The following is a 25,180-nucleotide window of genomic DNA, read 5'->3' as shown; positions in this document are numbered from 1 at the left end:
AGAGCTGATGGGGCGGGGAGTGGATTTAATTAATCAGATTGATCATGAGGTGTCCCAAAGAATTACAAGACTCAGTGATTCAGTTTCCCAAGTTTTATTGAAATACTGTGAGTGACCACAGGGAGAGCACCAGGGAGGTGTCTAGAATAGGGAGATGAAAATGGTTATTTTTGTAGTGAGAAAAAGTAGGTTTTTCCCTCATTATCTTAATCTCCTCCTTAAGGAGGTACATGGGAGGTCTTATCCTAATTTGGACTTCTTGGGGTCCTAAGACAACCTCCAAAGTATGTACCTTTTTCCCTGGAGGTGTATTTTGGGGGTTTAAACATCATGAGGTCAACCTAAGGACACGTTTGGTCCTCTCTACACATGCTCCTAAAGACATGCTTAAACTCGTCAGACCCAGAGGATCTCTGTGTTTTTGATATCTCTTTACTTAGGATCTGGTTTCTAGGTGTCCTGACATTTAGTAATATTAATGGATATTGTAACGATTGGAATGACGCCACCTGCTGGAGACTTACTGTAGAAAAGTTCCGCCATGAAAGGAAGGTCTTTGAGGGCAAGACCATGTGTCTTTTCTTTGGCATCGGGAAGTGACGTTTGCTGGTGGGAGGAGGAAGGGGGAGCCGGGCGCTCTGTTTCTCTCTCTTTCCTGAGGACGCTGGTGGAGAAGGGAGTGAGAATGTGCTCTCCCTTTAATAGATAGATGAATGTAGGCCTTTCTCTCTCTCTTTACCAAATTCTTATTCTCCTTAATAAATTCTTTAAAGTCTAACTCTTGCTAAAGCTTATAATTTATTGGCGACCACTCATTAGATTTTAGACAGTCTAGCTAGAATTTTAGCCGTTAACAATATTAATGGTTAATGGTCCCTAGTTACAATCTCTGTTGATGGTGAGGGTTGATAGGGACAAACCCTCTTGGTTACTGTAAGAACACAAACCTTTGTTTCTCTATTAACCCTTTTAGGTACTATTGATAAGGACTCAAGCCTCAGTTTATGTTAACCCCCTTTAGCTACAGTTGATAGGTTATTTGTTAACCCTATTGGCCTCCTCCATCACTATCTGCATAACCATGGGCAAGTGGCTTCTCCTCTGAAGATCTTAATTTCCTCATTTGTAAGATGAAGGGGTTAGACAAACTGTTCTGTAATATGCTTTCCAATTCTAAAATCCTGTGACCCTGACAAAGTTCTCTTCTCAAATTCCCAGCCTTCTAATTCCATGTTCTCCTTGCTAATTTACCCTTAATTTTCTTTTTAAAAGAAATTTATATCTTTTGCTTTTACATCACTTCATTTCTGAATATACTCCTCCCTTACCCAGTGAGTCATCCCACGTGACAAAGAATTTTAAAAAAAGAGAAAGGGGAGAGGAGGAAGAGTTCAGCAAAATTAAACCAAGGCACTAACCACATCTGAGAGTGCATGCAGTATTCCACACCCATCTTCTTGCACCTCTGCAAAGAAGGGAGGGAGGTTCATTTTTTCAACTCTCCCTGGAGGCATCCTCATCTTTCCTTCTTCGTGACAAGGCTATCATATTTCCTTTATTTCTTCTCCCTTCCCTCTAATCTCCTCCCAATTTGATCCTCAAAAGAGCAGTCTGTTTCTGTATGGATCCCAGGTATCCCCTCTTTTGTTTTTGTTTTTTGGGGGGGTTGGGGTGGGTTTGGTTTGGTTTGGTTTGGTGGGGCAATGAGGGTTAAGCGACTTGCCCAGGGTCACACAGCTAATAAGTGTCAAGTGTCTGAGGACAGATTTGAACTCAGGTCCTCCTGAATCCAGGACCGGTGCTTTACCATTGCACCATCTAGCTGCCCCATCCCCCTTTTGGCTTCAGGTCAAATCTGATAGCCCCTTCCCTTCTCAGTTCTTCTCCTGTCCCCTGCACTCTGCTCACAGGTATTCTCTGTCTAGCCTTTCCCCAGAGGACCTGGACTCAGCATCTTACCAGAGAAGAATTCTGAATTTTTTTCTTTTTCTTTCTATTACGGAATATTTACAGTACCTTATTGTAAAATTTGGGTCAAGTATTTGTCATAGGCTCTATGTCATCCACTGGTCTTCATGTGTCATATGAGGCATCCGCAAAACTCCCCCCAAATTTCCATTTAATTTCTTATGTTGACTCTCAATATATTGAAGCTGTGATGGGGAAAGTTGTGATGTGGAAGGGATAACTGTATTAAGTGTTAACTATGTCAGTTTGGCAGGAGATGGCCAGTAGAATCCTCCAGGGATCTGTTCTTCATTTTTATCAATGAATTTGAATAAAGGTAGAAATGGCATGCCTATCAAATTTGAAAATGACACAAAGCTAGGAGGGATTGGATGACAGAGTTGGGATCCAAAAAGACCTTAACTGTCAAGCAGGTATCAGCAAATTACAGGCCAGTGGGCCAAATTCAACTGACCACCAAATTTGTTTTTGTATGGCCCACAACCTAGGGATGCTTTTTATATTTTAAAATCCTAAATGTGAAAAAACATTCTTGGCCCGCAAGCCATACAAAAACAGATGATGAGCTCATTTTGGCATGTGGGCTGTAGTTTGCCAATGCCTGAGCTCGAGCCTTTTCTGAATCTAACAAGATGAAATTCAACAGAGATAAATGTAAAATTTTTCCACATGGGTTCAAAAAATTGATTCCACAAGCATTAGACTGGGTAGACATAGCTAGGTAGTAAATGGTCTGAAAAAGATCTAGGGGTTTTAATGGACTACAAGCATAATATGAGTCATTTGTGTTATGTGGCAATCAAAAATGCTAATCTTGGGCTGGATAAGGAAGTGATCATTTGGCTGTACTCTGCCTTGGTCAGACCACATCTAAAATACTGTGTTTCATTCTGGGCAGCACAGTTAAGGAAGACCTCCAACAAACTGTAGCATATCCAAAGAAGGAAAGCTATATTGGTAAAGGGCATGGAGTCCCTATCATATATGGATTACTTGAAAGAATTAGAGATGATTAACCTGAAGACAAATAAGGAGAGCAGAGGAGGGAGGAAGAAGGAAATTATAACACTTAAGTATTTGAAGGGCTGTCTTATTAAAGAAGGGTTAAACATGTTCTGTTCCATCCTAAAGGCCAGAACCAAGAACAATAGGAGGAAGTCACAAAGAAATATTTATCCTCATGTCAGGAAAAATCTCCTAATAATTATTGGATCATAGATTTAGAGTTGGAAGGGACCTTATTTTACAGATGATGATACTGAGTTTAAAGAAACACAACTGGGGGCAGCTAGGTGGCACAGTGGATAAAGCACCGGCCCTGGATTCAGGAGGACCTGAGTTCAAATCTGACCTCAGACACTTGACACTTACTAGCTGTGTGACCCTGGACAAGTCACTTAACCCTCATTGCCCTGCCCCCCCAAAAAAAAAAAGAAAAGAAAAGAAACACAATTAATGAGCATCTGAGGTGAGATTTGAAGTTAGGTCATCCTAACCAAGCCACTGTGCCACCAAGTGACCTTAGAACTAGCCCTAAATGGAATAGAGTACCTAAGATGTAATCAGTTCCCCTTACTAGTGGTCTTCAAACAGAAATTAGATGGATGGATGGATGGATAGATGGATAGATGGATAGATGAATGATGGATTGGTAGATGGTTGAATAGATAGATATTATATGAGTATTATTATATGGATGACCACTTATTGAATTCGTTGTAGTAGAGATTCCTTTTCAGATAGAGGTTGCAGTATAGAGCAATAAGGTCCCTTCCAACCCTCAAATTCTATGACCTTTTGCATTCTATTCATAGAGAAACAGTTCACTGTGACAGTGAATGAATCCTATGAAAACACCCAGTGCATCTCACCCTGCTACAACTCCAGCAACAAGTGTCCAGATCTTGCCTTCTTCCACTACACCAAAAACTTTCAGCCTCAAATGCATGTGGAAGTGCCCAGGAACCGGGTAGGAAGCACTTAATGTTTATATCCATCTGTGGGCATGGGAAGCTTCAGGGTGTAACCAGCTCCCAGGCATAGTTCCATTGGGGAATGTGGGAGAATGGGTACCTAGCCTATAGGAGAAGCCTCACTCTCCCCTTTAAAGAAACTTCTCTCTTAGTTTTCCTGCTGCTGTGGTGCCCATAAAGGAAACCATTCTGTCTGTGTGTCCCTGGACTGCGTCCCAGATGAACAAGAGTTGACAGTACCTATGGTGAGTATTTAGAATCAGGGAAGAATTACCTGGGCTCCCTAGCCAGGCTTACTTGAGTCGGAGAGCCGGTGGCAAGAGCTGATGTGGAAAGGGAGTAAAGGAATTAGCGTTTATCTAATGACCAGATTGTGGCAGCTGCCTGTGCAATGCTCAGCTGAAAGGTCTGGACAACATTGTTTCAGGATGCAGTGGGCATTTATCTAACAGGAAAATACAGAAGTTGTATATGTGAGAGGCAAGATAGCATCTAAGGAGTTGTTTGGTGATATATGAGGGCAACAGTACAGTGGGGAAAGAGGTACTGAAAGGCTGAATAGGAAAACCATGCACAGAGAATAGAATGTAAGGAAAGTTGAGTGTGAGGGTATGTGGGGATGCAGGTGATGATTTGAGCTAATGGGGATGGAGATCAATGAGCATTGATGAGTGAGAGTGTAAGCCTTTGGTGGGGGCTATTTTGGTCTGAAATATCACATTGACAAGATTCTCCCCTTTCTTGGTTCTCAGAATGAAAACTGTGATTTACATATGACAGCCAAAGACTGGTAATGTACCTTCCACATCCTTATAGTTCTGTCTGTCTTCCCTTCCCATTCTTTTTTTTTTTTTTGGTGAGGCAATTGGGGTTAAGTGACTTGCCCAGGGTCACACAGCTAGTAAGTGTTAAGTGTCTGGGGTCAGATTTGAATCCAGGGCCAGTGCTTTATCCACTGCACCATCTAGCTGCCCCCCTTCCCATTCTTTTAATGTCCCCACTGTTTTCCATACCTTGGAACTGCTATTTACACCATTCCTTCTTCTCCAGCTTCTTGGGGGATCTAGGCTCTATTGAATATGTTGAGGAGTCCAAGGGAATGGCAGAGACACAGGAAAAAGAAAGGGAAATGGCATTGAGAATTGGAAGTGGGGGGCAGCTAGATGGTGCAGTGGTTAAAGCACCGGCCCTGGATTCAGGAGTACCTGAGTTCAAATCTGGCCTCAGACACTTGACACTTACTAGTTGCGTGACCCTGGGCAAGTCACTTAACCCCCATTGCCTGCAAAAAACAAAACAAAACAAAACAAAACTGAGAATTGGAAGTGGGAACTTTCCATGGAAAACATTCAACCACACTCCCACTGCCCTTTCCATACTTTGAGGGGTAAAGTTCAAGAGGAGCTCCTAGTTAAGGACAGGGCTTTCTCCAATGTCTGAAATTTCCCAGACAGTGACAGAGCATATCTTATATGCATGTAGCAAGTGAAGTCAGCAAATACTTGTTGAGCACCTACCGTGTACCCAACCCTGTTGTGGGCACCATGAGAGAGAAATAGGAAATAGAAATATGGTTGATAGAATATTGAACTGGAATTCAAGAAACCTAGGTTCTACTCTTAACCATGACTAGCTAGCCTTACGATTTTGGTTATCTCTTCTCTCCAGGTCTCAGTTTCCATATCTATAAAATGACTACCACACTGAGGAATTTGAACTTGATTAGATTGGCCATAGGAAGCCATTGTAGGTTCTTGGATAAGGTGGTGATAACAGCCTCAGACACTTGACACTAACTGTGTGACCCTGGGCAAGTCACTTAACCTTCCTTGCCCTGAAAAAACAAAACAAAACAAAACCAAAACCAAATAAGGTAGTAATAAGACAAAAAAAGTTAAGTTATGGAGAATATTGTTATAGGGTCAAAATGAGAAGATGAATGAAGGAATGAAGTAGTATTAGTAATACCAGTGATGTACTTGGGGATGCGCAGGTAAATATTTAACAACTAGCTTTCCAAGAAAAAATATCCACACAAAACACTTTTAAGTTTAATCTGTATTATTAACATTTTCTCCATCACTTTCTTAAGTCTAGGCAATCAACAAAACAATCAATCAAATCCTGATTTGTAGCATTTTCTGATTTCCTAGATATAAATGCTCAAGTTGCCTCCAATCATACCCCTGTCACATACCAAAAAAAAAAAAAAAAAAGCAAATTAAGTTATGGAGACATTATTGCTGGGTGAGTAAAGAGGGAAGGAGTGAAGGAAGGAAATGAAAATGCTTGTATTAAGGGCTTATTAGATGCAAAGGACTAGGAATACATATAGAGGTACAAGAAAGTCCCTCAAAGAGCTCACATTGTAATACAGGTAGAAGGTTTCAGCTACAAGTCAGATGGAAAGGCCTTATGATCTTTAGAGAACAACATCAAAGCAAATGGTATTGCAGCGTCTTTACTGTTATTTCTACTGAAAAAATCATGACCATTTTGGATGAGCCATTTGACAGTGCCAAGGTGGTAAAAAGGACTAGATAAATTAAGGTACCTTACAGAAGCTCTAATATTATATGTTTCTGTGAAATTCTAAGTCACTGTTCCTGCTTTCCAGGATCTTACAGATCTTATAACTTAGAGTTACAAAATGATAAGCATCTATAACCAAGAGTTACAAAATGATTAAGGAACAATATATGGTAGTCAATAATAAAATATCGAACTGTATAGTACTGATCCTGTGCTAAAGTAGTTCAGCCAAGGGAGAGATCAGTGTGCACTGGAGTAGCTAAGGGAAATCAAGGCACTCAATTATGGCCTTAAAGGATGGAAAAGATTAGGAAAGATGGAGGAAGGGCCTTCCATATTGGAAAGAATAGACTGGGATAAAGCACCAGTCCTGGATTGGATAAAGCACCGGCACTCGATTCAGGAGGACCTGAGTTTAAATCTGGTCTCAGACACTTGACACTTACTAGCTGTGTGACCCTGGGTAAGTCACTTAACCCTCATTGCCCCACCAAAAAAAAAAAAAGAATAATCACAGCAGTGAGAATGAGTTTGATGTGTCCTATAGACAACAAAGGGACTTGCCTAACTGGAACACAAGGTTTTCATTGAGAGCAGTAGAAGATAAGGTTGGAGAAAAATGACTCATGGGGCCCAGTTCTGGAGGATCTTGAGTACTAGGTTGAGAAGTCTGAGTTTCATGCAATAGATATAGAGAATCATTATAAATTTTAAAATTAAACACTGGAGTAAAAATAATAGAATCATTAGAGATGCTATGTTGAAAATAAGAGGATGAGACCTTTGTCCTGGGATATTTATATGAAGTATCCTGGACCTTGTTTGCTCAAGGCATGTAGGAAAGAAACCACAGGATTCAGACTGAGACCTTTCATTCATTCATTTGATAACAATTTCTTAAATGCCTGCTATGTGTCAGGTCCTGTGCTAGGCTCCAGGTATACAAGACATAGATGAAATAGTCAAGGAGATATATTCTATTGGGGGAAAACCATATGAAATACAAATACAAAGTACTTGGAAGATAAGAATAGAATTCATATAGGGGTTGGCACTTGAACTGAGCCTTGAAAGAAGATAGGGATTTTTATAAGGTGGAGGTGGAAAAGGCATACATTTTAGAGATAGAAGACAGTCTAGCAATGGCATGAAGATAGGAGATAAAATGCCATGTATGAAGATCAACTGATATAACAGGTTTGCTGGCACCTCAAGTATATGAAGGAAAATAATACACGCTAAACCTGGAAAGGCAGGCTGGAGGCCAACAGTGAAAGGCTTTAAAAGCCAACCAAGAGTCTGCATTTTATCTTGGGGCCAAATGGGAGATGGTTTTTGATCAGGGTAGTCATGTAGTCAGATTTGTGCTTTAAGAAATATTCTGGGGGCAGCTAGGTGGTGCAGTGGATAGAGCACCGACCCTGGAGTCAGGAGTACCTGAGTTCAAATCCGGCCTCAGACACTTAATACTTACTAGCTGTGTGACCCTGGGCAAGTCACTTAACCCCCATTGCCCCGCAAAAATAAATAAATAAATAAATAAATATTCTGGAAAAACCTGGAAAGACTGGAAAAACTGGAAAGACATGAACTGATGCAAAGTGAAGTGAGCAGAACCAGGAGAACATTGTACTCAGTAACAATATTGTATAATGATCAACTGTGAAAGACTTAACTATTCTCAGAAATACAGTTATCTAAGACAATTCTAAAAGAATCATGATAAAAAATACTTTCCATCTCTAGAGAAAGAACCAATAGAGTCTGAATGCAGATTGAAGCATACATTTTCTTTTTACTTTTTAAATTTTTCTTGGTTTTTTTTTGGGGGGGGGGTTTCTTTCACAAATGTCTAATATGAAAATGTACTTTACATGACTGCACACATATAGCCTATATCGAATTGGTTGTCTTCTCAAGGAAGAGAGAGAGGAGGAAGGGAGGGAGAGAATTTGCAACTCAAAATTTAAAAAAAATAAATGTTTGCACAAAAATATTTTTTAAAAAAAGAAATATTCTGCAAGCTATGGTTTGGAGAATAGTTTGGAAAAGGGAGACACTGAAGTCAGGGAGACCAATTACGAAGCTATTACAATAGTCCAAGAGTCATTTGGTCTATCCCCCTGAAGCCCAGAGGGGTGAAGCAACTTACTCAAAGCCAAACAGGTAGTAAATTTCAAAGGCAGGATTCAAATCCAGGTTCTCTGCTCCCAAATCCAGTGTCCTTCTTAAGGCACCAACTTTTTCACTCAAGCTGAGGAATGGCAAGAATGGGAATTGTCACTTGAGCATATGGAGGTAATGGCTCTGATGCATTGTGGGTGACAAGCATCTTCTCTCCCACCACAGCCCTGATGAGTTGAATGTGAGGCTGGGTTACAGTCTCTGTTCAGAGGAACAGGAGTTCCTGCAGAAGCGGAAGGTGATCGTAGCAGAAGCCCTGAAGCAGGTGTTGCAACTGGAAGAGGATCTACAAGGCGATGAGGTCATTTGGCTTGGGACTTAAGGAGGTTAAAATATGCTCGGGGCTAGGTTCTAAACCTTGGGTTGGGTGCTCTCTCTGTCTTTCATGCCCTTCACCTTCCCTTTGGAGAATTCCACTGTTGGAATTCTTGTTACTGTACCACCAGCTCCCATTCATTGTCTCTACCTGTGCCCACTATGTCTCCTATCTGTTGTGTCCACCTATGGGCTGCCTTTATAGCTCAGCTATCCCTCTAGGGTGATGAGGATATCTAGGATATCCATTCTAAGGTGTTTGATAGTGTCCTGTGTCCTTCCCCCCCCCCCCAGCTAGGTGCGAAAGATAAGATCTCCCCACCTTCAGTTCTGTAATACAAAAGGAGTTCCTTCCCACAACCCACTGACCAGTAGAACCTTCCTTCTTTAAGGGTCTCTATCAAGCACTGTTCATAAATCCTAGCAGGGCAGCTAGGTGGTACAGTGGATAGAGCACTGGCCCTGAAGTTGGGAGGACCTGAATTCAAATCTCACCTCAGACACTTACTCGCAAGGTGACTCTGAGGAAGTCACTTAAACCCAATTGCCTTAAACATCCTGGGCCATCTCTAGTTGTCCTGATATATATCTTGCCACTGGACCCAGAGGTCTCCAGAGGAGAAAGTGGGGCTGATGACTTTGCACAGCCCTCCCTCACTTAAATCCAATTCGATGCAGGTCATGGCACCTGTCATGTCCTCTTTGAGAAAGAAGGACAAAGAACAACAACGTATCTTAGGATCATGACAACAAGAACCCAACAATTTAAGAGATGGTTCTTTGTCCCTCCTTCCCAGGGTCCCTTTCTTCCAATCCCCTGAGAAATATGGTAGAATCAGCTGCAGAGAAAGTGGAAAATAAGGGTTCTTCTATGAGTTTGAAGGGCTTCCCCCCCTTTTGTAATTTAGCCTTAGCATTGTCTAAAGTTTGCCCCTCCTAGGGGCTAGAGCCAATCCTTAGAGACTCTACCTCCAAAAGAGGTAGCAATAATTATGGTGATGATGATGATAATAATTTTTGTTATTGTTGTCATTTTCAGTCACATGCAACTCTTTGTAATTCCCTTTGGGGGTTTCTTGGCAAAGATACTGGAGTGGTTTGCCGTTTCCTTCTCCAGCTCATTTTATAGATGAGGAACTGAGGCAAACAGGGTTAAGTGACTTGCCCAGGGTCACACAGCTAGTAAGTGTCTGAAGCCAGATTTTAACTCTCTTCCTGAGTCTAGGGCCAGCACTCTGTCCACTGCTCCACCTAGCTGCCCCAATGATAATAAGTTAACACTTATCTTAATAATTTAAGGTTTTCAAAGCATATTATATATGTTATCTCATTTGATTCTTACAGCAAAGCAACCCTGTGAGGTAGATTCTATTATCCACACTTTAGAGAAGAGGAAACGGAGGTTGAAATGTTAAGTGACTTGCCCAAGGTCACATAGTTATTAGGTGTAAAGGCAGGATTGATTTGAACTCAGGTTTTTCTGATTCCAAAATCAGCACTTTATCCACTATGCCTCCCAGCTGCCAAATGATCTCTGTAGTAGATAGATTGCTTTCCTGAAGGATGCTGAAATTGGGAGGGAGACTGATAGTAGATGGAAGTTCAACAAGCCCCTCCCCTGGAGGAGGCTCTATGAAAGAGGTAGGCTTTGGAAAGAACAGCCCTTCCCCTCCTTTCTATCTGTTTGTTTGTTTTTTTGGTGGAGCAGTGAAGGTTAAGTGACTTTCCCAGGGTCACACAGCTAGTGTCAAGTGTCTGAGGCCGGATTTGAACTCAGGTCCTCCTGAATCCAAGGTGCACCACCTAGCTGCCCCCCCACCTTCTACCTTTAAGGAATATTTGTTAACTTAAACTTGCCAACCCAAGAACCTTTCTTTCCCATGCTCCAAAGCTGCATAGTCCAGCTTGATCACTCACCTTGTTCACTAGTGTTGGCTCCACATGACTTATGGCCATTTCCAGAAATCAAATCCTTCCTCAGAGATCAAAGATCTGTCATATAGAATATTTTTCAAGCTTCCCACTCTAAGAGCCCAGGTCACCCTTATGACCTTGGGCGAGGGATTTCACTTCTGGGCATCAGTTTCATTTTGTTGGGGCAGTTGTTTTTCATTTTGATAATAAAGAAATTGGGATAGTTGCTCCCTAAAACCCCTTTCAGCTCTCAAATTCTGTGGTTCCATTAACCAGGGCCCTTCCTCTCCAAGAAGTGCTAAGGTCAGGGTACAGAGTGGTCTTTCCCCTGGACTCTGGTTTTGCCCAGACCTTCTGAGGTTCAGATTAAGCCACTGACCTGACATCTTTCTCCACATTCTAGTTGGTTTGGGTAAGCAGGCACCTGGAATCCAAATCCAGGTGGATGTAACTTAATAACTGTATGTCCCTGAGCAAGTCACTTAATCTCTCTGTGCCTCAGTTTCTTCCTCTAAAAATTAGAGGGATGGATTGATGACCTCTAAAGTAGCTCCTAGCTATGACATCTGTGATCCTGATAGGAGACAGAGAGAGGGGGAGGGGGAAGGGAAAGGGAGGGAGGGAGACAGAGAGGAAGAGAGAATTGGATGGATATAGAGAGAGAGGTGGAGAGATAGAAATGTAGATCTTTCTTTTGTTTTTTTGTTAAATCTAATTGTTGGTTTCTCAGCTTTCTAGACTCCCTCCTATAATCTAGCCTTTTTCTTCCAACTCTCCTGTCCAGCCCATCTCTATTCTATCCATTCTACTTTCTCTACATGGTCAAGTATCCTCTGCTCTAGCCTTTCCTCTAGAGCCCTGTTGCCCAGCCTCTTTCTCCCTAACTCTCTGCCTCTGTGTTCATCAGGTGCCACAGGTGGCAATCATGGCCACAGGGGGTGGCCTGAGATCTATGACCTCCATGTATGGACACCTGTTGGGACTTCAGAAGATGAACATCCTGAACTGTACCAGCTACATCACAGGACTGTCAGGTGCTACTTGGTGAGGTCCCAGGAATCCCTGACTAGCTTAGAATCTTAGAGTGTTTGACCTTGAAAGGAGAGGGAGGAAGCCCCTTGGCTTGGCCCCCAAAGTTAAGACATTAACTTAAAGTTAATGAAAGTTAAGGCTGTTTCCACTTCCTTCTGTTGGGTCTACGGCAGTGACTGAATTGATTTCTAAAATCACTGATGCCAAGCCATGGAACATTTAACAAACATCAAATCCTGCTTCAGATACTTCCTTGCTGTGTCACCCTGGGGAAGTCACTCACCTTCCCTGTGCCTCAGTTTCCTCATCTATAAAATCAGGGGGGTTGACTCTATGACCTCTAAGATCCTTTTCTGTTTTAATTCTATGACCCTATGATCTCATGGGCAATACAGAGATGGTGTGGAACGGTAGAGTGATGCTGCCTTCTGAGTTAGACTGACCCAAGTTTAAGTCATATCTGTGGATACTGGGCAACCTCTCAATGCTTCAGGCAGCTCTGTAAGTTACAGAACAGTCATTGATTCACATTGGAAGAAGGAGTTTACTTGCCAGGGAGCTCTCTATAGGTCTGAGCAAAACAAAAGCAGCAGCAACAAGGGTAATTTGCTTACATGCATGTAAGCCCTGAAGAAAATACAAAGTTTAAAAAAACAAAAACAGGGGCAGCTAGGTGGCACAGTGGATAGAGCACCGGCCCTGGATTCAGGAGGACCTGAGTTCAAGTCCAACCTCAGACACTTAACACTTACAAGCTGTGTGACCCTGGGCAAGTCACTTAACCCCAATTGCCTCACCAAAACAAAACAAAACAAAACAGCTGTTGTGTGTGGACAGTATATGCATATGCACAATATATTATCATCCAAAATGGAATATTCCAAGTGCATAAGGGGATTGCAAAGTGGTATGAATCAGTGTTATGACATCACTTTTAGATGTCATGCTGGAGAAATGCATTCACCACCACCCCCTCCCCTAATTGTATCATGTTGACTGAGGCCAGAAAACTAAGCCATGACCAGCTACTCATGCTCTGATCATTGCTCTCCCTTCCACCCCCATACTCCTTTGTCTCCACAGTGCCTCTGCCCAGGTGCCAGGAGTGCAGGGGCTCCAGACATCTACTGTTCCCTGCTGTTCACTTGGAAATCCCAATCTGCTGCTGCCACACACAGACAGGACTTGCAGTAGTGACTGTGGTCCTTAGAACCACAGATATAGAGTGGGAAGCTCAATTTATAGATAAGGAAACCCCAGAGAGATAAAGCAATTTGCCTAAGGTCACATATGTAGTAAATGACAGGTGGGATTTGAACCCAGACCTGCTTCAGAGCCAATGATCTTTCCACAATACCATGCTGCTCTTCTTTCCCACGAGTGGGTGTGACTGATACAGAGGCCCCAAATCCTGACTCCTATAGCACTGTGACTAAAGTCACTGCCACTTCCCCCTATCTTTTTTGGGCGGGAGGCAATTGGGGTTAAATGACTTGCCCAGGGTCACACAGCTAGTAGGTATCTGAGGTCAAATTTGAACTCAAGTTCTCCTGACTCCAGGGCTGGTGCTCTATCCACTCAGAAAAAATCTAAAACTAAAACTAAAACACCTTCCAGCTATAGAGACTTTTACCAGCCTACAAAATTAGCAGTCCTCATCCCCTTGTCCCTGACAGCCCTCACCCAGCCTACTTCTCGTGGAGCTGGGCTGGGATACAATTGTTCCTGTGCCACTTAGGAAGTGGAAGCATTTGGGTTCATTCATTTGGACTCAGGGGATTTGAATTAGGATGCCAGACCTTCTACCTTGGGCAAATCTCATCTCCTTCCTTGGTCTCATTTTCCTCATCTGTAAAAACAAAATTGGATTAGATGGTCCCTGGTAAGCCTATGAGCTAACTCTCTGCCCTGCTTAGAGGGCAAACCCACTTGTGCTCTGGATGCCCCGTAACACATGGATGCCTCTTCCTAGGACCATGTCCAACTTATACAAAGATGCTGACTGGTCCTCCAAAAACCTGGAGAAGGCCATCCAGGAGGCTCGAAGACACGCTGTCAAAAACAAGATCCCTTCGCTTTATCCCGAAGAACTCAGTTACTACCAGCAGGAACTGAAGCAAAGGAGTCAAGAAGGTTACAAAGTTACCTTCACAGACCTGTGGGGTTTGTTGATCGAGTCCTTTTTGGGGGATGAGGTAGGTCCTTTGTTTCTCTTGGGATACTCAATACCTTTGATTGTATGAGCATCTTCTTCTGCATGAAGCCTTTCCCAATTTCCTCAATGGCTGGTGCCCTGCCTCCCAGGGTTCCTTAAATCTAACTACTTTGTATATATTTGTATTTGTTCTCTTTATAGTTATTCTATATATGCTTATATAGTAACAGCTAATATTGATATGGTTGTTATGGTTTGCAAAATACTTTATATATATTATCTGATTTGATCCTGACAACCACCCTGTGAAGTAGGTACCCTGTTGTACAGATAAGAAAACTGAGGCTTAGAAAGGATAAGTGAACTACTCAGTGTCACACAACTATTAAAGAAGCATATAAGTGAACAGTGTGTGTGTGTGTGTGTGTGTGTGTGAGAGTGAGTAAGACTTGTTCGGGGTTACTCAACTCATAAGTATCTGAGACCAGATTTGAATTCAGATCTTCCTGACTCCATGCCCAATGTTCTATCCACTGCACCACCTATATGCCTAGTTGTTAAGAAAGAACATTTCTTTTTCTTAATGAATGAAAATTTTTATTTTATTTTAAAATGAAAAATTAATCCCTCAATATATCATCACATCATTGTATAGTCTATATAAAACTAGTTCCCACATTGTCCATCTAAAGAACATCTCTAAATCTACTTATTTTATTTGTTTTGGAGGTAATCAGGGTTAAGTGACTTGCCCAGGGTCACACAGCTAGTAAGTGTCTGTGGCCAGATTTGAACTCATGAAATGAGTCTTCCTGATTCCAGAGCTGGTGCAATATACCACCTAGCTGTCCCTCTAGCACATTCCCAAATAAAATTGACTACTAGGCAGGCTTTCCTCACAGAGAATAAGGGATGATATCACAAATAGTTTTGTTGTGCCCATGGGAGGAAAAACTGCTGGGAGTCTGTCCTGCTTTTGCAACTGAACTGATTCAGTGCCAGCCCCTAGAGAGTGTGCAGAACCCAAGTCTAGCATGAAACAATCAGGACTTTGCCTCAAGTTTCTGGACATCTAAAAACTGAGCTCCTTGTCCTTGAGATCCTCCCATAACTCACTCCCACCCTGCATCCCCATCATAATAGCCTGCACTGCCTGTCCTGAAATCAGACTCTCTAGAAACTTCCTGGCTCTGTGATCCTGGGTGAGTCCTTTAGCCTCTCTCTCTCTCCATGCCTCAGTTTCCTCATATGTCAAATGAAGGTATCAGATCTGACAGCCTTGAAAGTAATTTTCACCTCTAAGTCTAATCCTGTGAACCACCAGCAGCCTTGGGACATCCCAGGGTTTCTGTCTCTCCCCTCATGGGGTTATGTCCTGTGGTCTTTCCCTCCATGGAGCCTTATTCCACAGAAGATTTCTCCCTGATCCCCTCACCCTTGCTCCAAACACACCAATCGCTTCTCCTTTAATTCCTTCTTTTTGCCAAACAGAGATACGAAGGGAAGTTGTCATGGCAGAAAGAGGCTGTGTGTCGGGGTCAGAATCCCCTCCCAATCTACCTCACCATCAATGTGAAGGATGATGTAAGCAACCAGGATTTCAGAGGTAATTCCGACATCCTTTGGACAGTTAGTTAACAGACTTCAATCTGGTGGAGCCAATCTGAGATTGCCAATGCTTTCCCTGCCCCTGCCCCAACATCCCCTCAAGACCCCACCACCATCTTTCTTATCTCCATAACAAGGATTGAGTAAAAGACAACTTTCCTGGGCCTCAGTTTCTTGATCTGTAAAATAGAGGAGGTGAGAAGGTTGGCCTGAATGACCTCTGTCCGCTCTAGATCTATGATCTTCCTTTATATCCTCAATGCTTAATTGATTTAACATGTTAATTTGCTGTCCCCATGCATCTCGTGACTCCTCTGACTTACCAGAATCATCTATCACTTTCCCAGCTTTGAATGACACAGAACAAGAAAAATGCAACTTCGGCAAAAGGAAGGAATTCTATATATTCTTTACTGTCTAGGGGCTGAACTCTTCCCTTTGCAGATTCCTAGAGAGAATCAGATTTTCCATTTTTAGTCGTCTTAGAAGTCGGGGAGGAATTTTCTCTGACATATTCTGCTTATTGTCTTTGGTGTCACTGACATGGAGCCCAAAACAGACTGCCAAGGTTCTGTGTCATCTTCTGTTTTTGGGAAGATACTGCCCCCTTCTGTCTAATATTGGAATTGCAATTTCTTCATTCTTCCCCATACTCTAGAGAGTGTCTCCTTAAGGCAGGGGTTCTGAACCTGGGGGGGGGGGGGGGGACCCTGGATAAATTTCAGGGGCTGGAAGGGGGGGAATCTGAACTTGTATGAGAAAAGAATTACATTTTTATTCTCACTAACCTCTAACTGGAATTTATATTTTAATAAACAATGTAAGCAACAGAGTAACAGTGGTATTAGCAGTACCTGTGACTTCAATGGTAACAAAAGCTAGCATTTATGTAGCACCAAGGGAAAGTATTCTATACATTCTTTTTTTGGAAACAGTCGGGGTTAAGTGACTTGCCCAGTGAGTGTCACACAGCTTGCAAGTGTCTGAGGCTGTGCATTCTTTATTGTCTAGGGGGCAGGACTTTAGATAATGTTTGTGTATTATCTCATTTGATCCTCATAACAACCCTGTAAGGCTGGTGCTATTATTATCCCCATCTTTGGCACCATTAGAAATCATAGATATTTTCATATTGCATTACAGCTGTTACAGATATCTCAAAATAGCATTTGTGCTGATTGCTACTTTGAAATTATGTATTTTTGCAGGGTTTTTTTTTTGGGGGGGGGGTTGCGGGACAATGAGGGTTAAGTGACTTGCCCTGGGTCACACAGCTAGTAAGTGTTGAGTGTCTGAGGCCAGATTTGAACTCAGGTCCTCCTGAATCCAGGGCCAGTGCTTTATTCACTGCACCACCTAGCTGCCCCTGAAATTATTTATTGAACCCTAAAATAGGCATATTATTTTATTGCAAATTTTTCCTTAATATTTGATACCTGTATTTTAATATAATTGATTTTCTTTGGAAATGTAAATAAAATGTAGCCTCAGACACTAACTGTGTGAATCTAGGCAATTTACTTAACCCTGATTGCTTCCAAAAAAGAAGGGATGAAGGGAAGGAGGGAGGAAGGAAGGAAGGAAGGAAGGACAGAAAGAAAAATGGATAGAAAATATAAATAAAAATTTATGCATTTAAAATACAGTTCTGAGAAGAAGTCAATATGCTTCAGCAGACTGACAAAGTCAGTAGTCAGGCAATGAATAAACATTTATTAAGTGCCTACTATGTGCCAGACACTGTGCTACGTGTTGGGGATGCAAAGAAAATAAAAAGACGGTTCTCAAGGAGCCCACAGTCTAATGGGAGAGAAGGCATGCAAAGAAGCATGAAGAAACAAGATATAGAAGGGATAAACTGGTGATAACCAATTTGAGGGAAGGTATTAGAATTAAGGGAGATGGAGAAAGGATTCTTGTAAAGGGTGAGATTTTTAGATGGGACTTGAAGGAAGCCAGGGAAGGCCAGAGGTGGAGGTGAGGAGGGAGAGTGTTCCACAAGAAAGATTAAGAACCCCTGACTCACAAAAACAAACAAAAACAAAAAACCAACAAAAAACCCCCACAAAACAAAACAAAAACAACAACAACAAAAAGAACCCCTGACTCAGAGAGAGGGAAGAGGGCTGTGCTACAGTTAGTTCCTCTTCTTAACACCATTGCATTCTCAATAGTCCTAATTTAAAACTGTCCTTTGGGCCCCCTGAACGGAAATGGGTCTTCACTCTTTCTTTTGCTGTTTTGTACACAGAATGGGTGGAGTTCACGCCCTATGAAGTGGGATTCCAGAAATACGGAGCCTTTGTCCCCACGGAATATTTTGGCTCTGAGTTCTACATGGGACGATTGATGAAGAGGATCCCAGAGTCTCGGCTATGCTACTTGCTAGGTGACTTTTTATCCTGGGAAGTCTATTTGCTGGTAGAAGGCTGAAGGCTTTAGCGCCAGGGGAAAGATTATGTGCTGGCTGTGGAGTTAGCAGACTTGGGTTCAAATCCAACCTCCGACTTAGTATCTGTGTGACCTTGGTTAACCTCTCTGGGCTTTTCCACATCTGTAAAATAAAAGGGTTGAGCTGGATGACCTATGAGGTTCTTTATAGCTCTAAATCTGTGATTCTATGCCTGTAGCCACCCTAGAAGTTCCATTAGGTCACATCATCAACTTGGGTTGCAGTTTTCTTGTTGATAAATGATAGGGTTTGGCTCAGGGCATCTGGGTGGCCTAATGGATAGAGCAGCAGGCCTTGAGTCAGAAAGAGCTGAGTTCAAATGTGACCTCAGACTTTCACTAGGTATATGACCCTGAGCAAGTCTCTTAACCCTCTTGCCTTAGTTTCCTCATCTGTAAAATGAGCTGGAAAAGGAAATGGAAAACCATTTCAGTATCTTTGCCAAAAAAACCCCAAATGTTGCCCAAAAAACCCCAAGAGTTGGACATGACTGAACAACAACTCAACCCAGGGATGCGCTGGAGCCAGCTTTAACCAACCCATTGCTAAATTTTCAGTGTGAACATTTGCACCTCAGAAATCAGCGAATGTTATAGATAAGGACTTGATTTGCTGTTTTGTTGATTTTATAGACTTAACATAATGGAGATAATATTGATAATACAGATTAAACTTCAAAGTGTATTCTGCAAATATTTTTTCCTCACAGAGCCAATTGTTAAACATTTACCATCATACTTCTGCTTGAGCTCATTGACCATAAGGTCCCATCTTCTCGCTCTGAATCTATGATTCTCTAGTCTTGGGTTTATGTGAAAGAAATCTGAGTAAATTTTGTGTTTGAATGATAGTCAGTTGCTTCACATTTTTGTTCCTTCAATGGTTCCATATGTTGTAGGTATATAATAAATGCCTGGTGAATTTTAACAGAAAGGATCAAATAATTATAGTATTATAGTTTAGAGCAAAAAAAAATGACCTTCAAAATCATCTAGTTTAATTCCCTCATTTAATTTTTAGGGAAATCAGAGCGGTCTCATGCTGACCAGAATGTTTGTATATAAGTGAGGAAACCGAGGCCTATGGAAATTAAGTTACTCTTATCCAAAGATACACTTTCAGCAAGTGGCAGAACTGAATTTGAAACATCAATCTCTCTCCTTATGTAGAAGCCAGGCTATGTGGAAGGTGTGGGGGGTGGGGGAGTCAGTATCTTGCTTTATTTTCCTCTTTCCTATTTAACAGGGATCAGGCCTTCCTCTTTCCTCTGCCTCTGCCTTCCCCTCTCCTCTGGAGAATTTAATGGATTTAGACAATAGTTCTGGGAGCTATTGGGGAAGGAAGAAAAGAAGGGAGGGAGGGAAGGAGGAAGGAAGGAAGGAGGGAATGGGGGAAGGAAGGAAGGAAGGAAAGAAAGAAGGAAGGAGGGAAAGAAGGAGGGAGGGAAGGAAGGAAGGAAGGAAGGAAGGAAGGAAGGAAGGAAGGAAGGAAGGAAGGAAGGAAGGAAGGAAGGAAGGAAGGAAGGAAGGAAGGAAGGAGGGAGGGAGGGAAGGAAAGAAGGAAGGAGGGAAGGGAGATACAAATATGTATTAAGCACTGACAATGCGACAATATGCAAGTCGTTGTGCTAAGTACTTTACAAAAATCATCTCATTTGATTTTCACAACAACCTTGTGAGGTAGATGGTGTTATTATCCCCATTTTACAACTGAGGAAACTGAGGCAGATAGGATTTAAGTGACTTGGCCAGGCACATAGCTGGTAATTAACTGAGGCCAGATTTGAACCACTGGAAGGACCCTTTGTTTACTTAGAAGCTCACTATTGCCTCTTCTACCCCCAGGTCTGTGGAGCAGCATCTTCTCCCTGAACATGCTTGATGCCTGGAATCTATCCCACAATTCAGAGGAATTTTTCCACAGGTGGACAAGAGAAAAAATGCATGATATTGGTGGGTAACCTCTTGGCTTCTCCTTGCGGGAGGTATGGGGGGGGGATTTATGTACTAACCACATGCCTAAACTGCAAGACTGCTCTCTGAGGGGCCAGTTTGGGGCAACAGAACTGGGACAAGAGGAGTTTATATAGGAATAGTGAGGAGAATGACTTGACTGGAATGGGGGGGAGGGATGATTGCTTTGGAGTGAGGGAAAGGGGGAAAAGGGGGATGAGGCCAGCAAGTATGGTATGAAGCAGCTTTGCTGTACTGTGGTGATAGAAAGAACACTGAATTTGAAGTTGGAAGACATGGGTTTGAATTCTAGCTTCATTTATTCATTCATTCAACAAGCATTTATTGATCACTGATTATAAGCTAGCTTACATTCTACTGGGGTAGAGGGCAATAACCTATATGCAGGCAAATCAAAACAAAATAGATACAGATTAAATACAAAGTAATTTCTTGGGGAAGGCACTAGCAACCGAGAAAGATCAGGAGAGGCTTCATGGAGGAGGTAGCACTTGTGCTAAGCCACCTAAGAATGCTGGGGATTCTCAGAGGAAGAAATGAAGAGGGAGCATGAGGGACTGGTTGCCAGGATATTAGATGAGGGAAATGCTATAGATACATCTTACCTAGATTTTATTTTATTTTAATTTTTTAAGTATTTTAAGTATTAAATTTACCTAGATTTAGCAGAGCAGGAAAAAGATGGAGAGATGTGGGTTAGACAATAGCATAATTAGATAGATTTGGAATTGGTTTAATGGCCAGATTCAAACAATGATCATTAAAGGTTTGGTGTCTGCTTGGAAAGATGTCTCCACTAGAAGACTCTGGGCATCAATCCTTAGCCTTGGGTTTCACATTCTTTTCACTTAACAGTATTTTTTCCCAATTACATATAAAGATAGTTTTCAACATTCACTCTGGTAAGATTTTTGCATTCCAAATTTTTCTCCCTTCCTTCCCCCCTCCCCAAGCCAGCAAGCAACCTGAAAAAGGTTAGACATACAATCAGGTTAAACAAATTTCCACATTAGTCATGTTGTGAAAGGAATCAGAACAAGAGGGGAAAGAAAACTAAGAGAAACAAAAAACAAAAAGTAAAAATAGTGTGCTTCACTCTTCATTCAGACCCCATAGTTCTTTCTCTACATGTGAATAGCATTTCCATTACTAGTCTTTTGGACTTAGGTCATTGTATTGCTGAGAAAAGCTAAGTCTATCATATATCATAGTTGGTCATGATGCTATCATGTTGCTGTTATTGTGTATAATGTTTCTCTGGTTCTGCTTACTTCACTCAGCATCAATTCGTTGTAAGTATCCCCATGTTTTTCTGAAATCTGCTGCCACATTTCTTATAGCACAATAGTAGTATTCCATCACAACTTATATATCACAGCTTGTTTAACCATTCTCCAATTGATGGGCATACCCCTCAGTTTCCCAATCTTAGTGAACACAAAAAGAACTGCTATAAATATTTTGTACAAATAGGGTCTTTTTATCTTTTTGGGGATGTCTTTGGGATATAAACCTACCAGTGATATTGCTGGATCAAAGAGTATGCACAGTTTTATAGCCCTTTTGGGCATAGTTCCAATTACTCTCCAGAATGGTTGGATCCTTCCACAACTCCTCTAACAGTGCATTAGTGTTCAGTTTTCCACAAATATCATTTCCCACCTTTATCATTTTCCTTTTTTTGTCATATTGATCAATATGATAGGTGTAACATGGTAACTTAGGTTGTTTTTTGTTTGTTTTGGTTTTTTTAGTGAGGCAATTGGAGTTAAGGTGACTTGCCCAGGGTCACATAGCTAGTAAGTGTTAAGTGTCTGAGCCTAGATTTGAACTCAGGTCCCTCCTGAATCCAGGGCCCATGCTTTATCCACTGTGCCACCTAGCTACCCCCAATTACTTACATTCTTCATAAATTTGACTCAGTTCTCTATATATTTGAGAAACAAGCCTTTATCAGAAACACTAGCTGTAAAAATTGTTCCCCAGCTTCTTCTTTCCTTCTTTTTGTTTGTTTGTTGTTCGTTTTGCAGGGCAAATGAGATTAAGTGACTTGCCCAGGGTCACACAGCTAGTAAGTGTCAAGTGTCTGAAGACCTGGATTTATTTGAACTCAGGTTCTCCTGAATTGAGGGCTGGTGCTCCATTCACTGTACCACCTAGCTGCCTACTCTGGCTTTCCTTCTAATCTTGGTTGCATTGATTTTGAGTTATACTTTTGTAAATTGCATCCAGATTCAAGTTATTTTACTAAAAAGAAATTGTATATTAGCTGTGTGACCCTGGGCAAGTCACTTAACCCTCATCTGCCCTGCCAAAAAAATGTACTTTATGGCTAAAATCTGGGAAAACAGGAAAATCCCTAATAAAAAATATTCCAAATTAAATAACTTTGTAATAATCACAAATTATCCATTTTGCATTTCATAATGTTCTCCTACCTTTTGTTTGATCATACATTCTTCCCTTTTCCATAGATCTGACAGGTAAACTTTTCCTTCCTCTCCCATTTTGCCTATGTATCTCTGGGTTTAACATTTTAATCAATGATGTGAATAAGATCTAGATAACATGCTTATTGAATTCCAGGTACACAAAGCTAGGAAAGATAGGTTGCTATATCACTTACTGGATGACTATCAAGATCCAGGACAAGATCTCTGTGGCACTGGGCTAAATCTAGAGATGGAATTGAAATAGAATAAATGTCAAGTTTACATTTCAGTTCAAAAAATTATATTCTGGGGGCAGCTAGGTGGCACAGTGGATAAAGCACTGGCCCTGGATTCAGAAGGACCTGAGTTCAAATTTGTCCTCAGACACTTGACACTATTAGCTGTGTGACCCTGAGCAAGTCACTTAACCCCCATTGCCCCCACCAAAAACCAAAAAAAAAAATTATATTCTGCAAGTAAAGTTGGAAGAGGAGAGAAGGAAGTGGCATGGCAAGATAGTTTGCACAGAAAGATCTGGGTGATTTAGTGGACCCGCAAACTCAATATGAGTCAACAGTGTAAGATGGCAGCCAAATAACTGTTTTCTGTGTAAGAAAGACAGTTCTCGGGGGCGGCTAGGTGGTGCAGTGGATAAAGCACCGGCCCTGGATTCAGGAGTACCTGAGTTCAAATCCGACCTCAGACACTTGAACATTTACTAGCTGTGTGACCCTGGGCAAGTCACTTAACCCCCATTGTCCTGCAAAACAAAAATAAATAAATAAATAAAAGACAGTTTCCATAAGAGGTAACCACCCCGCTGTACTGTGCCCTAGTTAGACTACATCTGTAGTATTGTAATCAGTTCTGAGCACTACATTTCTTAAAGGGTTTTACAGGATGTTCTGGAGCCAGCTCATTCTGGCCAGCTGATTATTAAATCAATGTGAGCATTTACAGCTCAAAAAGCATCACTGAATTTATTGTTGTTGATTGCCCTAGACTAAGAAAGTGTTTGGAGGGGCAGCTAGGTGGTGCAGTGGATAGAGTAACCAGCCCTAGATTCAGGAGGACCTGAGTTCAAATCCAGCCTCAGACACTTGACACTTACTAGCTGTGTGACCTAGGCAAGTCACTTAACCCTCATCGCCCTATAAAAAAAAGCAAGTGTTGGAGAAAGAAAAAAAAAGAAAGTGTTGAGAAAATGCTAATATGCATTTAAACTTAAAAGTGTGTCCTGAGTTTTCAGAGCTGGTTGTTAAACATCTACCAGTATACCCATGGGAATACAATTAGAAAGGACAAAGGAAGGCAACCAGAATGGTAAAAAAGAGCCTTGAGGTGATAGCCTTCTGAGGACAAATTGAAGAAACTGGCTATGTTAATATTCACTTGTGAAGTGAAAGCTCAGTAACATGATTTTTTTGTGTGGGGGCAATGAGGGTTAAGTGACTTACCTAGGGTCACATAGCTAGTAAGTGTCATGTGTCTGAGGCCCAGATTGAACTCCTGAATTTGGTCCTCCTGAATCTAGGGCTGGTGCTCTATCCACTGCACCACCTAGCCTCTGCACCTGTAACATGAAATTTTAAAAGATGAAAAGAACCTATTTCTTTACATGTTGTTTCTCCCACTAGATGTGAACTCCTTGAGGGCCGGGACTGTCTTTGCCTTTCTTGGTATAGCCAGGGCTTAGCACCATATCCAGCATGGAATAAATACTTGTTAATGATTGAAAGAAAAAAACAACAAGAAAAATGAAAGCCAATGGGCACACGTATAGCTAGGACCTGAGTATTTCAAAGGTTGTCTTGTAGAGGAGATGAGCCTTGTACTTCCTGGCCCCCAGATTATATAAACAGAAGCAAAGATGAAATCTACAAAGAGGCAGATGTAGGCTTGATGTAAGGTAAAAACCTACCCCATAATTGGAGCCATCCCAAAATGGAAGGGGAAGCCTTTGATGCAGTGGCTTCTCCCACACTGGAGCTATTCAAGCAGACAAGTTGACCCCTTGTTTGGGTACCTGTGGGAATTATTTGGAGACGGCTATGGAGATCTGCCAGGAGGTCTGGCTATGGAATCTGGCCATGGAGATCTCTTCTGCTCTAAAATTCTGTGATTCTGAGATGGGAATGGCACGTCTGGAGAAGAGCAAGTACCTGGGTACTCTTTCTGTTATACCTTGGTCCCACCATAGTCCGGCCTAGGTAGGGCCTGGATTGGAACTACAAGGGTTTTGATTGGGTGCAGCTAGTCTTTCAGCTGAGGGGGAAGGGAGGAGCAGGGAGCAGGGACATTCCAAAGGAACCTTTGCCACAGGGTAAGGGTGGGGCAGGATTGTGGCATGGGGCAAGGCAGAAGTCAACAGCCACGAGCACAGGTTTGTAAACTGGAAAAGTCAGACAGTTAGTGATGCATTAAGGAAAAGCCAAAGTCAGTGGCCCAGGCTTGCTCATTGAAAAGCCGAATGGTCTGAGAAAGTAATAATATCCAAAAGAGGAGGCTGAGAAGAAAGCAGGAGCACAATTTAGTGGGGGCTGAGGTGGTAGTTGTGAGTGCAATCCAAGGTCCCTGAAATTCTGTAGTTAGTTATATTGTCTTTATTAAGTGCCTACTATAGTCCAGGCACTGTGCTAAGG

At 41.9% G+C, this 25,180-nt stretch overlaps 1 protein-coding gene across 1 annotated transcript in view; it reads left to right on the top strand.

Moving 5' to 3' along the window:
• The window catches only part of PLA2G4E (phospholipase A2 group IVE), a 117,167-nt gene that overhangs the window by 80,012 nt on the left and 11,975 nt on the right, over nucleotides 1-25,180 (top strand). Inside the window, 9 exon segments of the mRNA XM_043980562.1 lie at nucleotides 3,783-3,937; nucleotides 4,094-4,186; nucleotides 4,694-4,731; nucleotides 8,823-8,958; nucleotides 11,794-11,930; nucleotides 13,891-14,113; nucleotides 15,565-15,679; nucleotides 17,933-18,070; nucleotides 19,978-20,085. Of these exon segments, the coding sequence (XP_043836497.1) occupies nucleotides 3,783-3,937; nucleotides 4,094-4,186; nucleotides 4,694-4,731; nucleotides 8,823-8,958; nucleotides 11,794-11,930; nucleotides 13,891-14,113; nucleotides 15,565-15,679; nucleotides 17,933-18,070; nucleotides 19,978-20,085 (1,143 nt within the window).

The sequence above is a fragment of the Dromiciops gliroides genome, chromosome 2, assembly GCF_019393635.1.
Source record: "Dromiciops gliroides isolate mDroGli1 chromosome 2, mDroGli1.pri, whole genome shotgun sequence".
In the NCBI taxonomy this organism is placed as follows: Eukaryota; Metazoa; Chordata; class Mammalia; order Microbiotheria; family Microbiotheriidae; genus Dromiciops; species Dromiciops gliroides.
The sequence above is the reverse complement of the archived record's forward strand: the minus strand, read 5'-3'. Positions and strand labels throughout refer to the sequence as shown.